This window comes from Ovis aries, chromosome 7 (assembly GCF_016772045.2).
Source record: "Ovis aries strain OAR_USU_Benz2616 breed Rambouillet chromosome 7, ARS-UI_Ramb_v3.0, whole genome shotgun sequence".
NCBI lineage: Eukaryota > Metazoa > Chordata > Mammalia > Artiodactyla > Bovidae > Ovis > Ovis aries.
This window is the reverse complement of record NC_056060.1, coordinates 49,675,012-49,687,855: the sequence shown is the minus strand read 5'-3', so window position 1 is coordinate 49,687,855 and position 12,844 is coordinate 49,675,012. Positions and strand designations below refer to the sequence as shown.

Below are 12,844 nucleotides of genomic sequence, written 5' to 3'. Positions count from 1 at the left end.
GTGAAAAGTTAAAGCTGAGTAGAACTCATTCTGAAGAGAGATTTGCAGAGTAAACTCCTGGTCAAAGTATCTTTCCCCACAGAAACTAAAATCCAGCTAATCCATGGCTCTTCTAGGTTAACAAGAAACTGGTTTGGTTTTTAGATAATCTTTATGGGCTATGAGTCATTTAATCACTCTTATAAATTAACAGAATCAAATATAAACTCAAAGCTGAAGGAAGAATGGGCAATACTGGGGAAAAAATTTTTCTAACTGCAGTGCATAGAGCACTCCAAGAGGAAGGCTTCAATAGGATAAGAATATGGGATGCAGAAGAACTGTAAAAAAAGATCTTCACGACCCAGATAATCACGATGGTGTGATCACTCATCAGCCAGACATCCTGGAATGTGAAGTCAAGTGGGCCTTAGAAAGCATCACTACAAACAAAGCTAGTGGAGGTGATGGCATTCCACTTGAGCTATTTCAAATCCTGAAAGATGATGCTGTGAAAGTGCTGCTCTCAGTATGCCAGCAAATTTGGAAAACTCAGCAGTGGCCACAGGACTGGAAAAGGTCAGTTTTCATTCCAATCCCAAAGAAAGGCAATGCCAAAGAAAGCTCAAACTACCGCACAATTGCACTCATCTCACACGATAGTAAAGTAATGCTCAAAATTCTCCAAGCCAGGCTTCAGCAATACATCAACCGTGAACTTCCTGATGTTCGAGCTGGTTTTAAAAAAGGCAGAGGAACCAGAGATCAAATTGCCAACATCCGCTGGATCATGGAAAAAGCAAGAGAGTTCCAGAAAAACATCTATTTCTGCTTTATTGACTATGCCAAACCCTTTGACTGTGTAGATCACAATAAACTGTGGAAGATTCTGAGAGAGATGGGAATAACAGACCACCTAACCTGCCTCTTGAGAAATCTGTATGCAGGCCAGGAAGCAACAGTTAGAACTGGACATGGAATGACAGACTGGTTCCAAATAGGAAAAGGCGTACGTCAAGGGTGTATATTGTCACCCTGCTTATTTAATTTATATGCAGAGTACATCATGAGAAACGCTGGACTGGAAGAAACACAAGCTGGAATCAAGATTGCCGGGAGAAATATCAATCACCTCAGATATGCAGATGACACCACCCTTATGGCAGAATGTGAAGAGGAACTAAAAAGCCTCTTGATGAAAGTGAAAGAGGAGAGTGAAAAAGTTGGCTTAAGTCTCAACATTCAGAAAACAAAGATCACGGCATCTGGTCCCATCACTTCATGGGAAAATAGATGGGGAAACAGCAGAAATAGTGTCAGATTTTATTTTGGGGGCTCCAAAATCACTGCAGATGGTGACTGCAGCCATGAAATTAAAAGACGCTTAACTCCTTTTAAGAAAAGTTATGACCAACCTAGATAGCATATTCAAAAGCAGAGACGTTACTTTGCCGACTAAGGTCCGTCTAGTCAAGGCTATGGTTTTCCAGTAGTCATGTATGGATGTGAGAGTTCAACTGTGAAGAGGGCTGAGCGCCAAAGAACTGATGCTTTTGAACTGTGGTGTTGGAGAAGACTCTTGAGAGTCCCTTGGACTGCAACCAGGAGATCCAACCAGTCCATTCTAAAGGAGATCAGCTCTGGGATTTCTTTGGAAGGAATGATGCTAAAGCTGAAACTCCAGTACTTTGGCCACCTCATGCGAAGAGTTGACTCATTGGAAAAGACTCTGATGCTGGGAGGGATTGGGGGCAGGAGGAGAAGGGGACAACAGAGGATGAGATGGCTGGATGGCATCACGGACTCGATGGACGTAAATCGGAGTGAACTCTGGGAGCTGGTGATGGACAGGGAGGCCTGGCATGCTGCAATTCATGGGGTCACAAAGAGTCAGACACAACTGAGCAACTGAACTGAAGTGACTTGTAATCAATTAAGATAGCAAGCTATCAGAAATAACAACAAAAAAAGGAAGATGACAATGGTGGAAAACGTGTGCTAGACAGAGCAGGGTTTCTCAACCTCAGCCTTTCCAACATTTTGGCCAGATAATTCCGTGTTGGGTGGGGGTTAAGGGGGAGGCCGCCGTCCTATGAAATTATTAAGATGTTTCACAGTATCTCTGGCCTCTAGCCACTAGATACGAGTAAGCATCCCTCAAGTTGTGACAACCAAAACAATCTCTAGATTTACAGATATTTCGGTGTCTGCTTTGTATGTACATTTTAACTACATGTTAATTTTTCAAAAGCTACAATACCACATGAATACTATGATGTAAATTGACAACAGACATTTTAAAAGATTCAATGATTAAGTGACAGAATTGTGTTCAAGAGGAAATTAAGGATTTCTTAAATTCTATTTTCTAATGTGTGGTACTGATGTTCTAGTATTTCAACGTCTATAAATATTTATTTAACTATATTCTGTAATAATAGTTTCCAAATGAAATTAGGCTTGGAAACAACATATTTTTAATAATATCTGCACAGCACTTTACAATCTCTTCAGCAATTTTACAGATTTATCCCACTTAATTCCTAGTAAAAGAAGCAAATTATATTCCACCCAATTAAAAAGTATAGGGTTCTATCTGTATTCTTTTGAAAGCTAAATCCAAAGTTCAAAGCTGTAAAATATATATATGTGTGTATGTATGTGGTATATCCCTTTCAATCATTAATGCAAACAAAGATAAATGCAAAGAAAATTCTGCTCCACAAATCATATTTGTACATTTGGCTCAAGTACAGAAGTCACATTATTTTCCCCAATTTGTGTCTGAAACAGGAATTTCACAATTCATATATAATCAAAAATATCAAGCATATTCTTGAACCAAAAAGTCTAATTCCAGTTTGTCTATCTTTAAATCTAACTTATCCCCTCCACCTCAAATTCACCAAACTTCTACCTCTCAACTGTCAGGTACAATGCTTCCTAAGTTTTTGTTTTTGTTTTAATTGCCAAGTCATGTCCTACTCATGTGACCCTAAAGACTGTAGCCCGCCAGGCTCCTCTGGCCATAGGATTTCTCAGACCAGAATACTGCAATGAATGCGGAGAAGGAATGCCATTTCCCTCTCCAGGGGATCTTCCCCACCCAGGGATCAAGCCCACATCTCCTACACTGCAGGAAGATTCTTTACCACCGCGCCACCAGGGAAGATGGCTTCCTAAGTGACTAGCCACAAATTGTTTGAAGGTCTGAAAAGTTTTAGCTAACATTCAACAGAAGTATTACTTCCCGGAAGCTCAGTAGTAAAGAATTCACCTGCAATGCAGGAGCCGCGAAAGACACAGATTCCATCCTTGGGCTGGGAAGACCCCCTGGAGAAGGAAATGGCAACACGTGCCAGTACTCTTGCCTGGAGAATCCCATGGACAGAGGAGCCTGGTGGGCTACAGTCCATGGGGTCTCAAAGAGTCAGATACAACTGAAGCGACTTAGCAACAAAAGTATTAGCATGCAAGTCAGATAAAATTCACACTAACACACATTCCAACTTTGAACCTTCAACCTAGATTCAAAATCTTAGACACTTTCAACTACAAAGTCTGAGGTCCTCAAAGCTTTATAAAGCTACACTCTCTTCTATACAATAGGCTCCAAGGTCCAAATTCAATACAGAGCCCTCAATAAACTGTGATATCTTTGCATTAACATCTGCCAAGTTTTACCAGTTATTCTTCCATATGATTTCTTGTGTACTCTTGTTTATTTCTACAATCACTACCCCAATCCAGGACTCAATCACCCAGTTCATCAAGTAGCTAATTTATTCCTTATTGTATCATATCCAAACTGCTCAGTTCAGTCGCTCAGTCATGTCCGACTCTTTGCGACCCCATAGACTGCAGCACACCAGGCTTCCCTGTCCATCACCAACTCCCGGAGCTGGCACAAACTCATGTCCATCAAGTCAGTGATGCCATCCAACCATTTCATCCTCTATCGTCCCCTTCTCCTGCCTTCAATCTTTCCCAGCATCAGGGTCTTTTCCAGTGAGTCAGCTCTTTGCATCAGGTGGCCAAAGTACTGGAGTTTCAGCTTCAGCATCAGTCCTTCCAATGAACATTCAGGACTGATTTCTTTTATGATTGACTAGTTGGATCTCCTTTCAGTCCAAGAGACTCTCAAGAGTCTTCTCCAACACCACAGTTCAAAAGCATCAATTCTTTGGCACTCAGCATTCTTTATAGTCCAACTCTCACATCCATACATGACTACTGGAAAAACCATAGCTTTGACTAGACGGACCTTTGCTGGCTCAACTAACCAAAATTCCACAATAATGGCTGGCTCAACCAACCAAAATTCCAAATACCCCATAGTTACCATGGCCTATTATGTGAAAAATGAGAGTTCCAGTCATCATAGCCCAGTTAGCATTTCTCCTTCTTTCTTACTGTAAACTCTCCATTCCAGGCAAGTAAATCTACATGTATCTTACTACACCTTATGATACTTTCTTCTATCTCAAAAAGCTCTCTTCAACTGGTTGATGTCCCTCCAGCTTAATAAATCCTCATTTCATCTACAATACATAATTGGAACTCTTATTTTTATATCTTGACATTTATGTCTACTCTGGCAAGCTCAATGCTTTTTACCTCTCTTCTCTCTCAAGACTGTGCCTTCATGACTCCTACTAGCCAAAGACATACAGTAAACACTGATGACTAAACAACAACGTTCTTATTGTACATGTTCTCACATTGTTTAGTAGCTTCAGAGTGGAATCACCCAATATCAGAGGGAGTCTACACTCCCTGAGAACTGTTTCAGTACTGCTGTTTCTGCAACCTAGCTAGGACAGAATTGTCCCCACTAGTCCTAAGGCAAAGCCTTCACACGGCTATAGGGCAGTGTTACTACCTTCACAAGACTCTAAATGGTAGGATTATTCCATTTATCCTTAACGTTGCTCCCTTTCCCTTGTAAAAAAAATTGACAGCCAAACTAAGTTTAGCCCAAAACAGTAAGGTGTTTTTATAGTAAATCTCAGTCATTTAAGGAAAGATTAAATTCAGCCCCTTTAAAAGGGGCACAGTAAATGTGTTTTATAAGAACTTTATAAAACTTTATCATTTTATAAAAACTTTCATCAAAAGCACAAAATATTTAAAAAGTCTGGTCCCAGAGACTCGTCATTCAGGACATAGTCTCAAGGCCAAACTTGTGATCTCTCAACAAAGTTTTTTAAAAATGGAGTTTATTCTTGAATTTATTACTCAGTTTCATTTTCTCAATTTCAAAAACGGAGTTTATGTTTATAACCAATTCTTAAAAGAAAAAACATCTAAGTTACCTACAGGACTCTCAACTAATTTTTTTCTGAGCCTCATCCCATCAGAAAAAGAAGTGATTTCTTATTTCCTTACTGAGATAAAGAGATGTGGAAAAATTGTAACTGTCATTATTTAAGACCTTCAAACTGTTACTATTATGAACACAAGAATTTTTTAAAATATCTAATACCCTAATGCCATATAAAAAGTATTGTGTATGCCACAGTTTTTATTAACAAATTTCTAGGACCATAGAAAAGTAAATATTATAAACAATATAATAAAAGTTGAATAAGAGGTCTCAATCCAAAAAAGATATTTTTATGGTTGCTGTCGGGACTGCAAGCAGCATGGGTTTGATCCCTGGTTGGGGAACTAAGATCCCACATTTCACACAGCACAACCAAATAAATAAATGATGCTGTCATGTTTGCAAGATGAAACTGAGGCAAAGATGCAAATAACATATCTACAAGGACTGAGGCAAGTAACAAAAATGAGTGCAGCAGGCTAACCGTACATACAGCCAGCCAGATTGAGGGGAACCACGCTGTTTCCCAAGCCCAGTTTAAAGAGGGGAAAGGCTACTGCTCTGCTCCAGCCAATAGGAATATTTCTGAGCAGTTAACAGGATTTTCAAGTCTTCCTCCCAAAACACAGAAATTTCACTCAGAAATTTCCCAATTTGGGACTTCCCTGGTGGTCCAGTGGCTAAGACTCCATGCCGCAGCGCAGGAGGCCTGGGTTTGATCCCTAGTCAGGGAACTAGATCCCATATGCTGCAACTATGGATCCACATGCTGCAATTAAGACTCAGCACAGTCAGTAAATTTTAACCAAAACGAAGAAAAAAATTTTTAAAGAAGTCACTTTTTCAAAGCTCATCAGTAGTTGAAACTTAAAGACATTGCAAATCAAACAAAACACATCTCTAAGGTGATTCAGTCCAGAGAACACCTTTGAACTAACATGTGAAAACTGCATTAAAAAAGGCATGAGGCAGCAATAGGTAAAAAGTCCAGGTTTAGGTCCAACTGGCTTGGGTTTTACTGTCTAATTCACCACTGAGCAGGTGGACAATGTCAGAAAAAATATTTCTTCAAGTCTGTTTCTTCAAATGTAGAATGTCACCACTCTCTCATACAGTTGGAAAGCGAAACTTCTAACACAGTATGAGAAATACAGCAGACATTACAAAAATGTCCCTTACTCTCCCTGCTCCACCCTGCACGTCTGTAAGATAATTTAAAAGATATTAGGTAATAAACACCCTGGGAGATGTTAAACAAGTTATAAAAATGAGATCAGAAAAGAGAGGGGTACTTGCCATGCCCAGTTCTTTGCTACTCAAAAAGGTCCTTATACACACAGAAAAGATACTGCTAACTAATGGCTTGAAATGGGTCTTCTCAAGATGGTACAGCTAGCTGGATTATCAATATCAAGATTAAAAAGATGAAGAGTCACAGCTCCTTAAAGATAAAGACCAAAAGTCTGTCCATTTTATTTATAGACTCTGACTTGCTGGTAGAAGTGAGAAATAATTTAAGCTTAAACTTTTATACTTTTGGCCAAACTTCCAGAAAACTTATTTCTTTAAGAAGCATGCTACAAAGCAAAGCATTTACACCAGACTTTCTAATATAAGAAACATGACAGGAATTCCCTGGTTCTCCAGTGGTTAAGAATTCATGTTCTCAGCTTGGTTTTGATCCCTGGTTGGGAAACTAAAATACCCACAAGCCCAGACAGCACAGTCAAAAATAAAAAGTCATACTCTAAGAGTTCATTTAAAGTATGATTTCATTAAACAAAAACAGGGAATTGAATTTACTGGTACAGCTGAAATACCTTTGGACCTCTCAAACACACCAATTTTTTTTAAAGAGAAAGAAAAAGCATCAACTCACCAACATATTTGTGTTAAAAAGTACAATTCACATATACATAAAAATTCTTTGGGCTATATATAATCAGAATGGTTCGAATAAATTTCTAATGCAGTTGCATATAATAAAGCATTTTATTCATATATTTGAGTACATATCTATATAGATGCTAAGCTCTAGAAAATTCATGGTATCTTCCTACAAATAGAACACAAGGTGGACATGTGTGAGAAACGGACAGAATTGGGGAAGTTTAGTTTCAAGATTCTAAACACATTCCATTCTCTTTTCTAGCTTCCCACCATCACACTAGAGCAAGAAAAGACTAATGCAAAACAGGATCGACAAATCACAAAGAGGAAGCAACTAAAAACGATTAAGTATCTAAAACGACTTATACTTTAAAGTTAAATCCATATTTCCACTATAGCTTGTCCTAATCTACACAAACATATTCATTCTCTCATAGGAGAGTCTGAACGCATTCTATTCTCTATCATCCTACCATAAACTTCTTACAAACGACCATAAATAGCTGTGTGGATAAAAATACATTACAAATATCTCCAGGTACCCCAAAACTACAATCTTAATGTTAATTTTAAAATGAAAGATTTCTTAGTGGCTTTTTGAAAAAATGCTACTTAAAACAAACATCAAAAAGTAAGCAGCCTTTTAACCAATGTTTAATGCAAAATGATACTTTATAAATGACTCGAGTTCTGAATTTAGAAAATCTTTGTCTAAAAAGGGTCTTAGCCCGCAAAGATTATGCTGTCAATTTATACTTTTTCTTCAACCATCAGAACAGACCAGTGTCTATTCTCACCGTTTCACTCTTTAAAAACAAAGGACATTTTACATACTACTAATCAGTAGTTTAAACTGCCTCATGTGGATGCCTTACCTTTTACTACGTCATAGAAATCAGCATCTAACAAAAAGTGAAAACAGAAATTTGCTGGAAGTCACATTTAGAACATAAATACAAATGTAAAAACAAAGGCCCTGACAGAGGTTATCCAGCACAGATATTTCAAACTAAACATCTACCAAAAGCTCCTAATCCAAAATGTTTCTCTAGCAAATGAGCACTACAAACTGCAACAGAAGTCTCCCTACAAAGTTTCCTCAGACTAAGTAGAAGATGGAACAAAAATATGTTAGGCTATGCAGTCCTAAGTCAGAGAAAAGAACAAAAACAATCCACTACATGAAACATTCAGACATTTTCTAAATTATCAAATCAGTCTATATTCATCCAAAACATTCCGGAAAAAATTTCAATACAATTCTTTTAAACATACTTTAAGGTCTTTATGTATACTACGGTGGAAAGTGAAAAAGTTAACCAAAAATAAAGCACTTCACACAAGAATAAAATGATGCAGTTGGTCCTGGGATAAACTGGAAACAAAAAACGTCTTCAAAACGGAAGTCATCAAGAAATTATACACTTTAGCACACTTTAACTCCAACGTAGGGAGGGATGGTGGAGGACTGCCACTGTTTTGACAATCCATTAATTACACTATACGTCTATTCCACCGAAGAGTTTAAGAAAACACTTCAAGTTAGGTCACCGAGGGACCGTCCCTCTAAAAGACGCAAAGCAGCCTGCAGATCAAAGAACATCCCGAAACGACTTAGCTTTCTCTCCACGAAACCCTTTCCCCTGGGCAACAGAATTTTTTCACAGAACAGAAACACACCCTCCTGCTAATCTTCTCGGAGGAGTCGGACAGAGGCAGGGCACTTTGGAGAGCCGTAGCCGCCCGGCTCGGACCAGCAGGAGATCACTGTTACCCCTCCTCGGGCGGCCTCTCTGCAGAACCGGGTCGGTCTGGATCGCCGCGCCCGGTAAAGAACAATACAATTGCAACTTCCCACGAGCCTGCGCGGTGGTTCTTCGCGGCGGAGGGGACTCCGGAATTGGCCGCGGGCAGAGGCTGGGGCAAAAGGGTAAGGAGGGTGATCACCGGCCCCGCGGCAGCTGGCCGCCCCGGCGCCCGGCGAGCCCGCTCGAGTGATGGTGCCAACCGGCCCGAGCTCCACGGCTCTCGCTTGGCTACCAGATCTCCCGACTTTGCTTCTCCGGCAGGCGACCCCAGCCTCCCCTGCTACTGGGGCGGTAGGGAGCGGGAAAGGCCTCACCGGAGATTCAGAGCGTCCTCGGCCCGCCACGGAAGGGAACGCGGTCGGGGCGCGGGGGACAATAGGGAGTGGGGAGCACTGCGCGCCCGAGTGGCGCCGCCGGCCGGCCGGGCTGACTGACGCACCCGCCACACGGCGCGACTGGGCTCCGCTCGGCCCGGCCGCCGCTGCCGCCGCGCGGTCCGCTGAGCTCACGGCGCCCCCGGCACTGGGGGTCGTGCCTCACCTCCCAGCCCCGCAACCCAGGAGAGGAGCAGAATTAACACTCTCAGCAACACCATCTTCCGCTGCCGCTGCCGCCGCCGCCGCCACCGCCGCCTCCTCACGGGTTAACAGCAGCACATCGAACCGGAGGGAGAAGCTGAAGGGGCTTGGTCCGGAGCCTCCACGGGAAGTCGGGACCTCCCCGGGCAGGAGAAACGGCGAAGCACCTCCCTCTCGCCCCACTTCAAGGGCCGGCAAAGCTCCCAGCACCTCCAAAACAGGGACCTCCCTCCCCCTCGTTCGTTTCCTTCCTCCCTTCCCCGCTTTCCTTCCCTCGCTCCTTCCCTCTTCTCTACCTCCCTCCCCCGAGCCCGGGACCTCCGCCTCCTTCCTTACCACGTGACCAGCCGGCGCCCAACGGGCAGACGGAGCCGCACCCCTTCCTCCCGCCCCTCCCCCTCCCCCAGGCGCCCCAGGGGCGCGCGCATGCGCACTGGGGCTGGTTACCGGGCTGCTAGGCCCGCCGCCGCTTCCTGTCCGCCGGCGCAGAGCTGGGATTGGGCTTGGGAGGCGGGGTTTCCTGGGGTTCCGCCCCCGGACTGGAGCGCAACTCTGCGGACCGTACAGGCTTCGCTCTTAGTGCTGCTGAGAACTGTGTCTTGAGCAGAAGAGGCAAAGTGAGGGATGTTAAGCGGTCGCTGTCCTCGTTTCAACTTCACAGGGAATGGGGATTTTTGTTACTTTTTTGCCTCCCTGGGTGCACAACTTCTACCAAGTAAACAAAAGCAAAGCCTCCCCCACCCCGCAAAAGAAGCAAAGTCCCAACAGTTACTACTTTGGAGACAGCCGACAAAGCTCAGAACCTGAATGTAAAGCCCTTTAAGCAGCAGAAACATACAGCCTAAGTCCTGTTTTTCTGAATTCTATAAAATTGTGTCACAGACCAGGCCTTGGCCATTCTAACAGTGTGCAGCATCAACCACAGGTACTGAATCTAGCCTGAAAAATGTCCTAGTTACCACTTTCTGTTCCTTCTCTGAAGAGAACTCTGGAGTCTGTCACCCCAACTTCTTTGAAGCTCCTGTTTGAGCTCACAGTAACTCACTTTGATTTTTTAAACTTGTATTCCATGGACTAAAGACTTAAACATAAAACCTGAAACCGTTAAGACCTAGAAGGAAACAGAAGGAAAGCTTGATGTTGGTCTTGGAAATTATTTTTTTGGATGTGATGCCAAAAGCACAAACAACAGAAACAAAAGTAAATAAGTGGGCCCACATCAAACTAAAAACCCTTGGCAGAAGAATCAAAATGAAAAGGCAGTGCTTGGAATGAGAGAAAACAAATTGTTTCTCTTATAAGGAGTTAATAATTAAAATATACAAGGAACTCTTACAACTCAGAGACTACAAAGCAGACAATCCAATTTGAAAATGTGCAGAGGAACTTAGTGCTTTTTCAAAGAAAACATCCAAACGACCAATACGTGCTTGAAAAGATGCTCAATACCACTAATCATCAGGGAAATGCAAATCAAAACCATGGTGAAATAAGGCCACACTGTTAGAATGGTTATCATCAAAAAGATAAGAGATATTTGGACTTCAGTGGATAAGAATCTGCCTGCCTATGGAGAGGTCACAGGTTCAGTCCCGGATCTGGGAAGATTCCACATGCCCTGGAGCAACTAAACCCCTGCCGTACAGCCACTGAGCCTCTAGGGCCCATGAGCTAGAACTAATGAACCTGTATGCTTCAACTACTGAAGCCCATGGAGTCCCCACATCACAACTACTGAGCCCACGTGCTCCAACTATTGAAGCCAGTGCATGGCAAGGAGGAGTAGCCCCTGCACACTATAACAAGAGAAAGCCTGAGCAAAGCAGTGAAGACACAGCACAGCCAAAAATAAATAAATAAATATATATATATATGTGTGTATATATATATATATATATATATATAAAGACAAGAGATACTTGTTGGCAAGGATATGGAGATAGGGAAACTCTTGTGCATTTTTGGTTAGAATGTAAATTGGTGGAAGTATTACAGAAAACAGCATAGATGTTCCTCAAAAAATTAAAAATAGAACTACCATAGGGCCCAGCAACACCCACTTTTGGATATAAAACCAAAGAAAGTGAAATCAAGGTCTTGAAGAGAAATCTACACTCACATATTCATTACAACATTATTCACAATAGTGTCCCTATATGGATGAATGGTTAAACACAATGTGGTATATAGGTAAAATGGCATATTCAGCAATGAGAAAGAAGGAAATCTTGCCATCAGGGATTGACCTGGAAGGCATTATGCTAAGTGAAATAAATGAAACAGAAAGACAAATACTGTGTGGTCTTATTTATATGTCAGTTCAGTTCAGTTCAGTCGCTCAGTCGTGTCCAACTCTTTGCGACCCCATGAATCGCAGCATGCCAGGCCTCCCTGTTCATCACCATCTCCCAGAGTTCACTCAGACTCACATCCATCGAGTCCGTGATGCCATCCAGCCATCTTATCCTCTGTTGTCCCCTTCTCCTCCTGCCCCTAATCCCTCCCAGCATCAGAGTCTTTTCCAATGAGTCAACTCTTCACATGAGGTGGCCAAAGTACTGGAGCTTCAGCTTTAGCATCATTCCTTCCAAAGAAATCCCCAGGTTGATCTCCTTCAGAATGGACTGGTTGGATCTCCTTGCAGTCCAAGGGACTCTCAAAAGTCTTCTCCAACACCACAGTTCAAAAGCATCAATTCTTCGGCGCTCAGCCTTCTTCACAGTCCAACTCTCACATCCATACATGACCACAGGAAAACCATAGCCTTGACTAGACGGACCTTAGTCGGCAAAGTAATGTCTCTGCTTTTGAATATGCTATCTAGGTTGGTCATAATTTTTCTTCCAAGGAGTAAGCGTCTTTTAATTTCATGGCTGCAGTCACCATCTGCAGTGATTTTGGAGCCCCCCAAAATAAAGTCTTTCACTGTTTCCATTGTTTCCCCATCTATTTCTCATGAAGTGATGGGACCGGATGCCATGATCTTCGTTTTCTGAATGTTGAGCTTTAAGCCAACTTTTTCACTCTCCTCTTTTGCTTTCATCAAGAGGCTTTTTAGCTCCTCTCTATGTGGAATCTAAAAAAGCCCAACTAAAAGAAGCAAAGAGTAAAATGGAGGTTACCAGGGTCTGGGAGGTGGGGGAAATCTGGAGATATTGGTCAAAGGGTACAAACTTCCAGTTATAAGATGAATAAGTGCTGGGAATCTAATAGTGATAATCACTTTGCAGTACTTAAGTGTATCAAATCATGTCTCAAGTACA

The 12,844-nt window shown here is 42.1% G+C and overlaps 1 protein-coding gene across 1 annotated transcript in view; it reads right to left on the bottom strand.

Moving 5' to 3' along the window:
* ADAM10 (ADAM metallopeptidase domain 10) overlaps nt 1-9,906 on the bottom strand; it is a 136,038-nt gene extending 126,132 nt beyond the window's left edge. Inside the window, exon 1 of the mRNA XM_004010565.6 lies at nt 9,544-9,906. Coding sequence (XP_004010614.1) covers nt 9,544-9,598 — 55 coding nt within the window. The 5' untranslated portion in view covers nt 9,599-9,906. The remainder of the gene's footprint in view (nt 1-9,543) is intronic.
* Nucleotides 9,907-12,844: the final 2,938 nt, after the last annotated feature.